Genomic DNA, 16,033 nt, shown 5'->3' on the forward strand with positions numbered 1-16,033 from the left:
TTTACCCCAGATTTCACTTCACGAAATTTCCAGCTTTTATTTCAAATCTCTGTCTCTGGTATTTTTTTCGATTTAAAAGTAAAAATAGAAAGGAAATCAATACCGCGGCAAATCCGCGGAAAATTTTACAAAAAAAAAAGAAAAAAGAAAATGGAAAAAAAGAAAAGGAAAACATTTTATACGGCGAATGTTGAAAGGCAAATCGGATTGAAAATTTAATCTCTCCTCTTCTCTTGCCGAAGCCGACCTGGGTGGAACGAGCGGCAAGTGACGAAAATAAAAAAATTTCGAGATGAACGATCGACGATTTATTACGAGATCACGGCCCACGAACGAATTTACATTTTGCACGATCGCAAAGCGGCGTTCAACCACGATACGCACCGAATGTGGCGAGGATTTTCCTTCTCCTTCTCTCACTTGCTCCTCCGTGCCGCACAGTTGGATAATCTGAAATTTAATTTCATGCTGACGGTTGATCCTATTATGCGTTGCTTCGATAAAAGGACTCTCCCCCCCCCCCCCCTCGAGGACAATAACCAAGCGTTATCGATTCGATTTCAAGCGCCATTCAGTCGGCCGCATTATTGGAAATTACATACCATTTCCTTTGTTACATCCATCTTTGTTCTGTTTCTCTTTCTCCCCGTAGGCTCTTGATAAGCGTCGAGAGTGAATCGTATGGTCACTGTTCATTCGTACATCAGTGGCCGACAAGTATTATTCGAAGCAACTCCGTCGATAGTCACCGAGCTGAAACGTTACAGAGAGATAGGCGTAGCTCGGTGAATTCATTCTCACACACCGTGATACAGAATAAATTCGCTCGATCCCTTTCGCGGCTTTCGATTCCAGCTGTTCGTTTCGATTTCGATTGTTTCGGGTATTTTGACATCGAGGAACGATAGATATATATCTCGGCCAGAAAGGAGATCGTAAATTCGTCGGGGGAGAGGAGAGAGATCGTACGACGATATCAGATGAAACTTTCTATTCACCACCACCGGCGGAAGTCGGCGATACGCGTATCTTACGGTAGATACAAAGTCACCGATATAAACGTACCCCGTGAAAGTATAGACTCTCATTGTCAGTTGTCTATAAGATGCGAGATAAGCAACAGCGAACGTTCACACTGCTAGCGAAAGTTTGGATTCTCGTCGACTCTCGTAAGTTTCGACGAAACTTAGCCGGCTTGGAGCACGGTTCTTGGGAAAATTCTTCGTGTTAGAAATCGTGTCTTGAACGAGATGGCCTTCCATTGTCTCACAGTTCAGTTGTTCAATTTCAACGAACAGAAATGCAACATTTCCAGCTAACAATATACTACACGTCTACGATGCACGAACACCAGATTTCAAATTTTTAGTTGCCGTTTAATCGATTTGTGCCAATAATAACGTTCAACAAACGTGTCTCTCCTAAACCAACTGTCCTCAACTCTTCCTCTATCGTGATTCCTTTTCAAAAGACAAAGCACAGAGATCAGTCGGGATCACCGCAGGCACAGTGAACCTTCTTCGTGACCCCAGGCTTCACCTCTATCAACCCACTGCAAGCACAGCCCACTGTGACACTCTGATCCTCGTCACTGTCATCCATTCTCCTTGGCTTAGCCTTGGGAATCTTCGCCATGCAGATCTGGTCCACTGATTTCCTTCTCGCCTTCTCGCGACAGGGCAGAGCCTTCCTAGCCTCAGTTTCACAGGTGCAGACCTCTTGATCTCTCGTCGACTTCTTGGTAGTTCTCTTCAATGGGTCCTGCGCTCGCAGAGTCTGCTGAAGCTTCTCCAGTTTGCATTTTGGACAGACTGTCTCGTGCTGCGTCGGCTGATCGGTGCCAGGACTAATTCTCGTTCCGCTTATTGGAAGGTTTGACACGATTCTAAACACTGGTGCCTGTCCCTCTAGTTGCGCTCTAGATGTTTGCAGAGGAGTGTGCATGGTCCTGCCACATTCGCAACAGTTGCATTTGCCCTCATCTCGATACAGCTCTCCAGACTTCTTGCCGTAGTAGGTGGATCTCAGTTCCCTTTCTGCTTCCTGTTTCTTCTCGGCTCGCAGAGTTTGGAGCACCGCTGATAGAGGATGGTCGGGCGGAATGAGGCCACGAGCACCAGGAGAGACGCTACGGGGAACAGTAGGGTTGACAGGTGGACCGCCAGTTTCTGTCGCGCTGATATGAACGGAACTAATATGGCTCTTTTGTGTGTGCGAGCTTTCGGTGACAGTCATAGCCGCGAACTGCTCCTTCAGAGGCCTCTCGTAATTCAGCAGTCGTTCCACGGTCTCTGGGTCAGGGTCTATAGCTCTTGTGATGGTCACCAGTTGCGGTTGTGCTTGTCTGGTGATTCTCGGCGTCGTTTGTGTCTCCACGTCTATGACCGTTTGCGTCACCACTTGGACAGTTTCGATTCTTGTGATCTCCGTCTGGGTAATCTCTATCTTCTTCTTGGTAGGCTGTAAGACGATAATGCGAAAAATAGTTGAAGTTGTGAGGAAGATTGTGAGAAAAGTATTTTTAAAGACACGAAATAATTTGTCACTAACAGGCGGAGGTACAGGTGGGCAGGTGCAAATAACTTCTTCCTCTTCTACAGGTAGCACTTTCCATATAAGTATCTCTTCTTCTGATACTTTCATCTCTTCTGGCAATAATTCTACATCTATTTCTTCTTCGACAGCCACTGGAACTTCTTTCACTTCCTCCAGTTTCTTCTCTTCCAAAGGAACCCATTTAACTTCTTCTTCTTCTTCTTCTTTTGGCTCTTCTTCCACTTTTTCTTCGATTTCCACATCAATCTCTTTTTCCTCCACCACCCTGACTGGGACATCTTCTTCTATCTTTGGTAATGGTTCTCTGACTTCTTCTTCAATTTTTTCTTCCTCTTTCATCGGAGGGATCTCATCCTCGTCCGCTTCGGGGATCGTTGGCATTTTCTCCGGCTGCTTCTCCACTTCTTTCGGAGTTTCCTCCAGCTTTTCTTCCAATATCGCGTCTTCTTGCAGTTGAGGACTCACGGCAGGCTCCAACGCTGTGATTGGCGGCTCAGGAGGGCGCTCCAATTCGAGTTTCAGTTCCACCGCCGCGTCAGGTTCGACTTCAACTTCCTCTTCTCCTATCTTCGGCCGGACTTCGGCTTCCGCAACGTCTGGCTTCGCTCGTATTTCACTTTCTATCTCAAGAAATTTTTCTTCGGGCCTTTTCACCGTCGCTTCCTCCCGAGATCTCGGCATCGCCGCTATTTCTTTCACATCGGTCTGAAAGGAATCAATGGGCTAACTTTCGATAGGAGATGAAGAAGTATTGGTTATCGAGCTTCTATTTTATCGAAGTTGGATTACGCTTTATGTAACATCCACGCGTTCTTTTCTCTCACATCTATATACGATTTTTTCTCTTTCACAAGATATTATCTAACTAATCTAAAATTACAATTTCATACGTTACGTTCTCGTGAATTGGAAGATTAAAAATTTGAAATTTCAGAATTTTTGAAATCAATTTGAAATTGTAATGTTCAATATCCAGAAATATTGATTCAGTGCCCAGAAATTCGCTGCAACTCTTAAATTGTAGAGTTGCAATGAAGTTTACGTTGGATTTGAAATGAAGAATTTATCGCACTCACTCCAGTGTACGCTGCCATATCAGTCGCCAACTGATCGGCTTCTTTCTTCACGTCCACGCAGTCAGGGCACTCCTGCATTTAGAAATTAGATATATTCGGTAATTCTTTATTTAAGGAATAAATGTTACACTACAAAGAGTACCGCGATTGTCGTTCGAATAGTGTCAACATCACTCTGCCACGATAACATTTCTTTTCTTGGAACCAAGATGTTGTCCCAGTCAATTTTGTCTTCTTTATATTTTGCAATTGGTGCTTCTTCCATTTCAATTTTCTTAGGTTCAGTTGGAGAGACTCTTTCAGTAGGTTTGGTATCTTCTACAGGTTTAACAGGACTAATTTCTTTGACAGGCCTACTTTGATTAGTAGGTCTAATCTCTTCGACAGGCTCAGCTTTGATTTCTTTAATAGGTCCGACATCTTCAACAGGCTTGGGTTTAATTTCTTCGGTAGCTTCAATTTTTTCAACAGGCTCAATTTTAGTTTCTTCAATAGGTCTGACATATTCAACAGGCTTGGGTTTAATTTCTTCGGTAGCTTCAATTTTTTCAACAGGCTCAATTTTAGTTTCTTCAATAGGTCTGGCATATTCGACAGGCCTAGGCTTAATTTCTTCGGTAGCTTCAATTTTTTCAACAGGCTCAATTTTAGTTTCTTCAATAGGTCTGACATATTCAACAGGCTTGGGTTTAATTTCTTCGGTAGTTTCAATTTTTTCAACAGGCTCAATTTTAGTTTCTTCAATAGGTCTGGCATTTTCAACAGGCTTGGGTTTAATTTCTTCAGTAGGTCTGATCTCTTCAGCAAGCTCAGCTTTAGTTTCTTCGACAGGTCTGATGTCATTTAGTAGTTTGATTTTTTCAACAGGACTAGGACTAGCTTCTTCACCAGGTCTAATCTCTTTAACAGGTTCAGCTTTGATTTCATCAATAGCTCTGATATCTTCTTCAGGTCTAGTTGCTTCAATAACAGGCTCAGCTTTGGTTTCTTCAATAGGTCTGATGTCTTCTGGAAGTCTAATTTCTTCAACAGGCCTAGGTTTGATCTCGTCAGTAGGTTCATAGTGTTTCACAAGTTTAACATCTTCAGTTTCTACATCTTCCACAAGTCTAATTTCCTGTACAGGTTTAATAGCTTCCTCAACATATTCAATGTCCAGCGCAGACTCGTACTCCTCAACTTCGATATCCTCTGCATGTTCGACTTCTTCCATGGGCGTGACTTTCTCGACAGTTTCAACTTCTTCTGCAGGTCGAGTTTCTCTGACAGGTTCAATATCCTCCACTGTAACTTCCTCGGCAACGATTTCCTCTTCCTCGACTGGCTCAACAGTTTTCACTTCTCTTGCAATCTGTGTCTTTAGCAGCCTTTCATGCAATTCCACAGCCTCTGCTGTTTCTCGAATCGTCATCCCTTCCTCGTCAAACTCCCAACCATACTTTTCCAACAATTCCTGCGGCGTGACGCGATTCTCGTTCAAAGCGATCGTCTCCTCCTCGGTGAGTCCAGTCTCCGAGAACACCAGATCGTTGCAGACGAAGCCTGGGGCGCAGATATAATCGTCCCCGTATTTGTCCAGCTCGGAGAGAGAATCTATCTTGGCGAGATAGTCTTGAGCTTGCTTCAGTCTTTCGTTCTCGTAAATGAAATCGTCCGGGTGAATCACCATTTGAACGTCATCCACCGGTATCAAGTCTCTCCTGAGGACCTCCATGGCCACGTGTTCCACGTCAGGTTTTACTTCCAATTCAGCATCCGCGACGTCGGGCCTCGTCTCCAAATCACGGTCCACCACGTCCGGTCTGGCCTCCACGTCAACATCCTCTAGCTTCGGAACAGCCATGATAAATTTCTCCTCCAACTCCTCTGTAACCAGAGTAGCCAGCTCCTCGACGTCGGCCACATCGTCGACTCTCCCCACCTCTTCGTCTTTCACAGGCGCTGCAACCAGCATCTCCTTCTCAAGAACGTCGGCAAAGTCGTCCTCCTTGCCTACCATCGCCTCTATCTTGATCACGCTCACGTATTTCTGCAGTTCGTCTCTGCAAACGCCTAGTCTTGCTCGTAGCTCCTCTATCACGTCCTCCAGCTGGCAGATCCGATCGGCCATTCGTTGGTTCGCCGCCGTCTTCGTGTCCAGTTGCTCTTGCAAAGCGGTGACGGTGCTCGTCGCGTCGGCGTCCAGCTTACACCAGAGCTCGTCCGCCTGCTGGAGGGTCTTCATGTATGCTTCCTCGCGACTCTCCAGCTCGGCGATATTTCTCCTCATGTACACCTCGTTCTCCGCTAATTGCTGCAGCTTCTCCAGGCACTCGATGTCCGCCGACTTGATGGACGCGCAGCTCGGTACCTTTTCCAGCCATTTCTTTTTGCACTCTGCCACTTCGCACTCCCCTGAGCGTCAGTTAGACTTGAATTAAGCTTGGTCGTAACTAGGGCACTTGGTGGATTTTCGTTGAATACATCGTATCTCGTTTCTTTGTGAGAAATATCAGGGGTACCCACAAGTAACAAGTCGTTCTCTTCAAATTTAATAAACATTGTCATCTAGTGGCAATAATTTAACTTGTTGCATAATTCTAGCTATTAAAATATATTGACATTTAGTGTGCTTATTGGTAAATTATATCGTGGATTCAGACTGTATTAATTCTCAAATGAAATAAAATTTTGTACAGTATCAGGAAACGACATTGTCCCTAATATTTTCAGTTGCTTCTGCGTTCTTTCGAGTTCACCACGTGAAAAACTAACCCTCGCAGGCTCCGTCGTCTTCCACTTTGACGGCGGCCTCTCTGAGCTTCTGAACCTCGGCGGACAGCTGTCCAATTTTCAGTTGGGTGTCCTCTCGCAGCCTCTTGGCTTCTTCCAGCTTCCTGCTCCTGTCCTCCAACGTGGCTTCCTTCTCCGCCCAGAGAGCCCTGGCGTCTTCCATCCTCTTCAGCGCCTGCTTCCTCTCAGCCTCCGCTTCCCTCACTCTGCAGTCGAAGTGCCGGCTCGGCGTGCTCGGGCAGCACGCCTCTCCCGATGCTGGACCTTCGAACTGCCTCCTCAAGGCTCGCTCGAGTCCAGGAACGCAGCCGCCCCGAGACATCCTCCACATGTTCCACACCATCACGGCCGGCATCGAACACTCCAAGACGTTCAACCGCTGCTTCAGGTCACCCTGCTGCCTCTCCAGCTCGACGTTCCTCAGCTCCCGTTTGCCGATCATCTCTCTTAACCGACGGTGACACTGTCGATGCAGCTTCGTCGCTTTGCTCCTCTGTAGCTGACCGAGGTTAGGCTTCTCGTCCTCTCGAGACTTTCTCAACTCTTCCTGGCTCTTGGAAACCTTCTCCTCGTTGGGTTCTTGCTGGCTCCTGTTGGCTCCAGCACTCGGTGAACCTCGAGGATTGTCTCGCGCTGAGGGCAGAGCTTCCGATGGTTCTGCCTCCTCTGGCCTTGGTAAACGAACCGATCGAGTCTCCGAAGCCGCGGATGGAGACTTTAGGGTAATCTCGGAGGCTTTTGGTAGATCAGGGTCTGCCTCCTCGTTGTCCGCCATGATTTCTTTGTTGTTTTTCGACTTTTGGACAGGTTGCAATGCACCTGAAAGTATCGATGAATCCCTACTATTTCGCGACCGACGTAGGTTTTATTTTATTTTCAGAACGGTGTCAATGTTGAAATATTCAGTGTGCCGGTCGGATTAAAATGTTGCTCCAACTTTTTATTTCTGCCTTCGTCAAGACGAGCTCATTATTTATTCGAGTGATGTTTGTATTAAAGCTGATCGGATTGGAGAATTGTTTTATTATAAATTCTGGATCAAGTTATCGTTGTTGCCATGAATTAATTAATTATAATAATTTGGACGTTTAGAATTGTTCAAATATAATCAATAATAAAATTTTTCTCTATTGGTGTATTTCTAAATTTATTTTTGACGTGTATACAATTTTCCTATAAATACGATATATATATATAATATTTTAATTATATATATTTTCCTATATAATCGTTATTTCATTTTATATTTGAATCCAGATTATCAATAATTTTTCCCTGCTTCTCCTACTTTTCCATCTCGAGATAAACACACAGTGAGGACACATCGTTTTTATTTTCAAATTTCGATGCATCCCTTTCCACGGGATATTGCTGATCCATCGAGATCGCTCGCGAGGCGTTAGGAGTGCGAAGGTTTGCCGAGAGATAGCAACTCATCGCGGAAGAATTCACGAGCATTCCAGCTGTGAACGGACGAAGCCATCGAGAACCATGTCTCCCAGGGTGGAAGATACACAGAGAGATAGTAGGGAAAAGGGAGAATGCACACGTACGAGGATAAATGCTTATGGAAAATGCATGCTCGAGCTGTTCCGCTGAAAGTTGAGAGAGATAGTCGAAGGGGCAAAGGGAGTTTATCCGGGTAAGAGTTTCCAAGAGGGAGCTGAATTCAGAGTTTGGTCAAGTGTTAAATGGAATAGAACGATATATATATATATATACACGAAGTAATCGAGTCGTCTCTGGCGTGCTATTGTGGTTCAACGCAACTGTCGCTGCGTCGTTTTGTTCGCGACGTGTACGCGAACGGAACCTGTAACGCGTCGAAAATACGAACAATCCGTCGCGACGATAATTTCAATTTGTCTCATTCACGATGTGTTTCAAGAGCGATAACTCTTGAAATCAATTTTCGAATCAAGTTAATTCAATCGTTGATGAAGGGAAAATAAATGGAGTTATCTGAAATGTTTAATACTTTAATATAATTGAGGTGTTACGTTGAAATAATCCAAGGAATTATTAATTGAGGAGAAATTTTCAATTTTTCAAGTGAATTTCGCCTAGTTTGAAGACGCTTGAGCAAACGTCTAGAATTTAAAAAGTAGTTCTCACGAATTTTAAAGGAATATTAACCTTGGACATAAGGGAGAATCTCAGTCTTACCTGGTAGAATATCTCTGAAGTGTCTTGATAACATTATTCAGTTCGAGTGGATTATTTCAGTGAGAAAGCAGGCCGCGTTTCAAGCTGTCGACCATCGTCTTTGACTCCAGTTCGGTTGAAGTCGCATGCTGGTGAAAAAAAAAAACACGGAAATTTTGAACGGAGTCCAAACGCGTGACTAAACGCCTGATATATCAGACAACCATCATCGCCGTAGATTGAACAGATCCGGTGGAGAGTCACGATTCAGTCTCGTGTTCACTCGATCAATTTCTCTAATTTCGTTTGAACGTAGCCACATCGATGACATCGCGGTGGGTTCGTGTCGATCGATCGATTCTTTTCGCCTGAATTTCGCGTCGAACGCCAAAACCAATGTACAACAAACATTTGACATTTGCATTTTCGAACCGCGCCAAAAGTTATTTCCTGAATTTTCGAAAATTCTTCGAAACGCTGTAATGATTTCTGTTTTTTCTTTCTTTTTATTTTTTTTATTTTATTTTCGAATCCACAGAGGCGACATTATAAAATATTTCTGCGTCTCTTACGTACTGTGTTAAATTTGGATTTTTATAGTTTATTTTTTATCTTTTATTTGTGGGTTTTTATAATCTATTTAGTACACATTATTTATTATTTTTTATGATGTAATAGACAAGATTCGATTTCAAATTTAATTTCACTGCAAAATGAAATGCTTTCTGAAGAAAATTGCAAAAGACAACCGAAGAATGTGACAGACGCGAAGAATTTTGTACTTTTGTACTCTACTTTTCTTGCTTTTTTGGATACTCTACTCTCTTTCTTTTTTGGATAAAATCTCCAACGCAGGAGGAACCGATCGTTCGAAGGGGGCAGGAGGGTGCTCCGAAATAAGAACAAAGGCGGTTTGGGCGCAGGGTTAAAAATCAATTTTTTCCGGCTCGGTTTACCGCAGAGGAACAACGTTAAAGGATAAACCGGCCTAAGCCCGGAAAAGCCCTATTTTATGTCGAACCAGCCTGAAAAGGGGGTTGACCTCGCTCACCCTCCACTTTCTCCGCTCGCCCTTCTTTCTGCACCTCTCGCAAAATCAATAGTATCGGTGTACCGAGTTTATCCCGCGCTTCGGGGCCAGCCTATAGTCGGCAAGTTCCAGGAAATTTCGTCAACGGCAATGATTTTAGATCATTTATGGATGAGAGGACGAGCAACGACATCGTTTGGAATTTTGCAACCGCACTCGCGAGAATTGTTTATCTCGCCGTTTCGTTTCTTCCTCAGTTCACTTGGTCCCAGTCTTGGTCGTATCTTTTATATCTCGAATTTTTGCTTACTTGGACTTTCGTGATTTTCAGTCACTTTGAACGTGTCAGATGGATCCCAATAATTCTGACATCACTGAATTCAGCTTGCTTAATTTGCAATGAGCCTAAAAGCTCTAAAATTCATTTCTCCTTCTAACTTCTAAATTCCAAGGTTAATTTCCCAAATTAAAATTCGTCCAAGATTTGAAGAAAAAAGGAAAAAAAGAAAAATGTCTTGAAACTGGTCAAACTTAATTCATCTCGCCAAAAAGGAAAAGAAAAGCGCACAAAATGTCAAAGCGTAACGAGGAGGATCGTTTCTTATAAATTAGAAACAGGACGCATTTAATTGAGATCTTAATTGCGCGGGAAGTTTGATGCCCCGTTAATTGGCCCTATTCAGCGCCCCGAAAGGGCAGCCAAGTTTCCAATTCGCGACTGAACAAGCCTGAGCTGACTGACGACGCCGGCCGGACTCCACACCGCGAACATTATTTCGTTATTTGGCGTGTCACAAGGTGTAAAGCAACAATCAATTAGACGCCGTAGGTAATAATTCGCTTTTTATTCTGCGAGAACGTTTTATTCTACCTTGTAACGCCGCGTATGTTGCTTGGAAACTTTCCTCGAATCACGTTTCAACAGTTCTTACGGTGAAAATTCTGCGTGACACTAATAATACGCGTAACTCGTGATCAGTCGCGTTCAGCGTTTCAAAGATAATTGATTCATGTCGCCGTTTCTCGAAATCTTTCTTCACGAAATTTTCATTTTCCCTATCAGATGATCCCTCCAATAGAATGCTCGTATATATACATATATATATTGTTTAATACCTGACGTCCTTCTCTTTGACCTCTCATTAAATTTCCAGCATTCACCGAGTCGTCCAATTTGTCGACGTTTTCACCCCCCCCCCCCCTCCTCCCTTTTCCCCAAAGTCGCAAAGCACGTTATTATTGCGTCGTAATTGAAGAGGACAATCATGGAAATCAGCCTAGAGTAATTCGTTTCTATCGATGGAGGGTGGAAACAGGGGTGTGATTATTAACTTCGTTGCATTTGCGTAATTAGTTTAATAAAAATTTTCGTGCTTGGAAAGTAAAGAAACTCTCAATTATAAATTTTCTGTAGTAAATATTCTACTGTTCGTGTATTTATTTCCATATGGGGAGGGGGGGGGGGGCGGGGTGGCATGCATCAACGTACGCCCGGGAAACGAGATTTCATTATGCATGTTGCATGCTGATCGGATGCAATGTTTCTCTTCAATTATCCATCTTTTCCTTAATGGGCACGCGTACGAGTACGTAGAATATTAATATCATTCAAATTGGATGAAATTTTATAGTAATTTATACATATTGTGGGAATAATTGTTTTACAATCCGAGGAGCACGGCGATTCGTGCATGTAACGTGAATTATTTAACAGATGGTAATATAATCTTTGTATGACATTCAGTAGTGTAAGTAAATCATTCATAGAAAAATGATTTCCCAATTTCCACGTGTTCCATGTGAAACGTTCATTCTAGTCCTGATAGAAGTAGTACTCGTACATTTCAAAACATTCCTAGAACGTTGATCGTTAATTCACTCGTCCAATTAGCGATTTTCAGTAGTACGAGTCAATGATTTAAACACTGTCCACGAAAACGAAGGAAATTTGGCGAGTTGGGGTACGCGTTATCTTCGGGTTATACTCGTATCAACGCTTTGTAGCTACCGCGACGCAATTGAATATTCACCAACTTAAAATTTGAAGGCTCGAGAGTAGTATAGGTCAACCACTTACGAAATAAACACTTCTCTCCGCTTATTTCGAGTCAAGATGCATGAAAGAATCAAACAAACTTGTCGGCGATCGCGCTCCAATTATTCACTCGTGGCTGCGAGACAAATTTCGTCCGAAACTGACAGTAGCGCGAATCAATAATTCGCCGGTGCAGCGGTGAAAATTGATCTCCACGCTTTCGTTACCTCTCCTCGATACTCGGGAGTTCTTCACCTAATAGACTCTCAGATGTACTGTTACATCAGAGATGTTCGAGCTGAAAAGAACAGAATCGAGTCTGGGAAACGGACGAGTGAAACGAATGAAAATCCTTCTCGCGTGCTAATGAATTTTATTGTGTAGCGCGAGAAGACGACGGCTGGCCTCATGTTCATTTGTACGTGAAATAAATTAAATTCGAAATAAATTAAAGAAACGCTTTTGAACTCGTACGAAACACTTTTGGTTGCGAGGAATTTCATGCTTTTGCTTGAAAGATAAAATTTCGTGAATAATTGTAATTCGTTTTTTGGCATTCAATTTTTTCTACATTGGTTGATGGAAAAACAGAGGAGCGCGGTTGTAATGTTCTCAGTTGTAATTGCTGGTTTAATTGCTCCGTTTTCCTAGGGGCGAAGCTCCTATTCGACGCCACGAAATGAAATTCAACGTTGGTGTCATCCTTTTAATTAAAAATTAAGGCCCCAGTCACTTGTTGAACTTCGATTTTCACGGGGAAACGGTTGCGACACGCCATGCGAAATGAACTTCGAAACTGGATTAAGCGACCAATCATGCAGGGGAACTTCGTTTGCCCCTGGTGCATGCGAAAATTTACGAGAATCGTTCTCGAACTTGTAACGCCCGCGTACGACACTCCGATAGGAAGTTCACGACTACCAGTTGTAATTTTGTTATCGTGGAATTAGACGCTCTTGCAAACTTCATTGACCGAACTGACTGTTCCATTCAAACGAGGTTCCGAATCTTATTTAAAACAGCAAAATTTGTTTAGCAAAATCTAAGGGAAAGAAAGGAAAAAATTGTACGTTTGCTCGGTATTCTTAAAAAAGAATCAACATCTAAAAATATGACAGCAATCTCAGATAAGCGACAATACTACTCTTTAAAAAAATTAATCAATGACGATACGTTTTTCTAAGAAAAAAAAAAAAATAATCGTGATATAATTTTCCAACAGACAAAGTCGCTCTCGAACAAACGTGAGAGCGACAATACATAGTTTTAAATTGACAACTGCCTTCGAGCAGCAACTCCTGAGACAACAATCTCAAATAAATAACAATACTATTCTCTAAAAAAAAAAAATTAATCAATGACGATTATTTTTTCCTAAAAAAAAAAAAAAAAGAAAATAATCCTGATAATAATTTTCCAACGAAACAAAGCAACATTCGCAAGTCACTCTCGAGCAAACATGCACAGTTGTATTTATATACTGATAATTGGCTTAGAAACAGCCAACAAATTTCGAAAGAAATTCGAGAGTTAGAACGCTCGTTCGTCTGTTCGGTCGTTGAAAAATAAATAGTATCAGCGAGTGAATTTTTCTTCCGACGCGAACGAAAAGAGAATGGAATCGATGGCTCGCTAGTAATCTCGGCGCGGCTCCGCAGCGAGTCAAAGTGCTATTAGTTCGACTGTCGGGGTATCAAATATTAGAGGCGAGCGCGTGCACAATGGGAATCGCGTGTGCAGGGCTTTCACGAGAGAAGTTACGAGTATTAACCCGACGGCGGAACAGAGAGATCCCCGCTGTCTGTCTGTCTGTCTGTCTGTCTGTCTGTCTGTCTGCGTTCGATCCCATTTGCAACGCGGCGCGCGTGTTCGTGCGCGTTCGTGCGATCGTTTATGTTAATGGATCGACGGCTGCGGGGTACGGCGCGCGTCGTGTCCCGTTAGGGGATCAACCTCCACGGGAACAACTGTTTCCAGCCGTTTTAATTCCGATGTTACGGCTTTGTTGCGGCTCGGTGAAGATTAACCCTCGCGCGGCAAGTAGCGTAGGCCAGTTGTAGAATTATGCTGCACGCTGATATCCTGGAGTAGTTAAACAGTTGTCAGAGGGGATTCGATTATTAGTAAGATTTTGGATATTACTTTTAATATTGTGTTGTGTTACTTTTTGACGTTTGCATTGTATTTTCGTATCGTTGAGTTGCAGATGATTATTTATTGTGGAATAATTTTGATTCTGAGTAAATGTTTTTTTTTTTGGAGGAATAAGTATCTAAATAAATTATTTACTGCCTTTATTTATTTATTCATTGAAAAATATGTTTTTTCAAACAATAATATTATTATTCGTTCGAGATTATTTATAAATAATAAACTCTTTAGTTTCATTTGACGATATTACAAGTGACGAGATAACATGAATTGAAAAATTACTATTATGTCATCGTTATTATTATTATATTATTTCCAAGAAAATTTGTAATTTAATTAAATCGAATAGTTTGATAAATTTATCGACTTGTTGGAGAATTAGGCTTGTTAGAAACAAGAATAATAGATGCACGTTAGAATAAAGAAAAGATTTGTTGAATTAAGACTCTTTAAATAGAAAGAAAATGGTATGGTATTATGTTATGGTCAGAGAAGCGAATAAACTAGCATACTACATCTTCATTTGCTGTAGGAGTATCAATCGATAGCAGAGTACACAAGTCATAAAATTTCTGTATCTTGTTGCAACGGGGAAAGCAAGTAGACGCAAGTACGAGCGCAAGTAGAAATGGAGCATACATAGTCAGACATTGGGCACGTTTTGCGCCTAATAACCACTCTTATCGCGTGTATTATTTAAAAATATGTACGAAGGAAAAGACAGAGGAAAAACGAAACGCTAATCTACAGTCAAGTATTCCTATTATTCGACTGTTAATTAAGTACGCGCTCTAAACTGCCAAACTAAACCTGTTCGTTGAATTAAACTCGCATTTCTCATTTCACTCGTGTAATTTGGGCCACCGGTGAGAGAGAGTTTGTAATTAAAACACGCGGCAATTATCATTTCCTCCTCGCGAGAAATTTCAGGACGAAGTTTAATTGTTAAAAATTATTTTATACGCATCGATCTCAAAGATCGACTTTTTCATTTCTATTTCTTCACAAACAAAGAAGCTAAATTTCGTCTGTTCGAGAAATTTCAATTTCTTTCCAATTCTCTCTCCTCGGTAAGAGAGATTCTCCCATTTTTTAATAGAGAATTCCGCCATTCTCCAACCAACAAAGAAAAAAAGAGAAAAAAAAAAAAGAAAGAAAGAAGAAAAATAAAATAAACCAATTTCCAACTATTTCATCACTTGGATGAATATCCATCGGGAGGCCGGGCTTTCACCTCCGTGGAAATTTATTTTCTCTCACGGAGGGTGCACGGACGTCAATGACCTGCATCGCTGCAACGATGCATATTTCACGGTGTGTACGTCACTGGGCGTACTCGGGTGACGTCACTGGTAACCTACATACTTTAAGAGAAGAAACGATTCCGATGCCGTGGCCTCTATAGGCGCTGGTCGAACTTCCTTCCTTCCTCCGCAGCACGGAGTCGAAACCAGTTTTCATTTCACCCACACAAACACACACACGCACACACAAACACACACGTGTACTCGATGCCCCGTGACACGAGTCTACCGACTCGTCTTCAGTCACCGAGCCTTGTCACGAGCGTGTGAAACTTTTAGAAACAGTTTGACGAATCTGAAGAAAAATAAAAAGGAGTAAAAAAATTCGAGACGGCCGAACGTGATTTCTATTTTCCGGCTCGTTTATTTCGAGTCTGTTCTACTTGCCGCGGAGAGAGAAATGCTCGCGACGAGATTTACTGCTAGCATGCGTTTATTTTGTTTCGTTCCGAGCCAGCGGTTTACCAATTTCGTAACGTAAAAATGGGAAATTGATAGGTAGACGAGAAAAGTTTTCGATTTCGTCCGTTTTAAACTTATACCACTTGCGACCGTGAAAGAAATATCCGGAACAACGTGTTTTGTCACTTTGTTCCGAGCATTTCGCGCGTTTGTTTGTTCGTGATGTAAAACGATAAAATTGATAAACCCAGCGGGGAACGCGAGGTTGCTCGCAGCTGCATTAATTCAATTTCGTTCTACTTGCAACGAAAAAGTAAAGAGAGAGAGAAGCAGCCGGAGCTACGTTCTAATTTTCATTTCGCAAATGTTTAGTAAATATGCTTCTATTAAATTTGTTCTATCAAAGTTGAGACTGCCTTCTACTCCCTGGTGGAAAAATTAAGAGTGAAGTAGTTGGAAAATGGCTCATCCCGATTTCAATTTCCTGAATATTCTGCAAATACCACTTTTATTTAATGTCCGCTGGTTCAATTTGATTTCATTCTACTTGGAATGGAAAAGA

At 42.3% G+C, this 16,033-nt stretch overlaps 1 protein-coding gene across 1 annotated transcript; it reads right to left on the reverse strand.

Moving 5' to 3' along the window:
* Positions 1-1,469: 1,469 nt before the first annotated feature.
* LOC122531649 (titin-like) lies at positions 1,470-7,179 on the reverse strand. The gene is made up of 7 exons (XM_043659732.1): positions 6,387-7,179; positions 4,612-6,026; positions 4,396-4,440; positions 3,775-4,272; positions 3,633-3,704; positions 2,551-3,261; positions 1,470-2,460 (listed from the first exon to the last, which is right to left on the reverse strand). Exons 1-7 carry the CDS (start codon positions 7,177-7,179, stop codon positions 1,486-1,488), a joined length of 4,509 nt encoding a protein of 1,502 aa, XP_043515667.1. The 3' UTR covers positions 1,470-1,485.
* Between the last annotated feature and the right edge of the window lie 8,854 nt (positions 7,180-16,033).

This window comes from Frieseomelitta varia, unplaced genomic scaffold (genome assembly GCF_011392965.1).
Source record: "Frieseomelitta varia isolate USP_RPSP 00005682 unplaced genomic scaffold, Fvar_1.2 scaffold_410, whole genome shotgun sequence".
In the NCBI taxonomy this organism is placed as follows: Eukaryota; Metazoa; Arthropoda; class Insecta; order Hymenoptera; family Apidae; genus Frieseomelitta; species Frieseomelitta varia.

What these genes read in the sequence shown, in the direction of transcription:
- LOC122531649 (XM_043659732.1), bottom strand. Translation starts at nt 7,179, where the DNA reads ATGGCGGACAACGAGGAGGCAGACCCTGATCTACCAAAAGCCTCCGAG. An exon ending in GACCTATTGAAGAAACCAAA is followed by an intron (nt 4,441 to 4,611) that starts GCTGAGCCTGTT and finishes ACTAAAGCTGAG; the next exon opens with CTTGCTGAAGAGATCAGACC. An exon ending in ATATGGCAGCGTACACTGGA is followed by an intron (nt 3,262 to 3,632) that starts GTGAGTGCGATA and finishes GATTCCTTTCAG; the next exon opens with ACCGATGTGAAAGAAATAGC.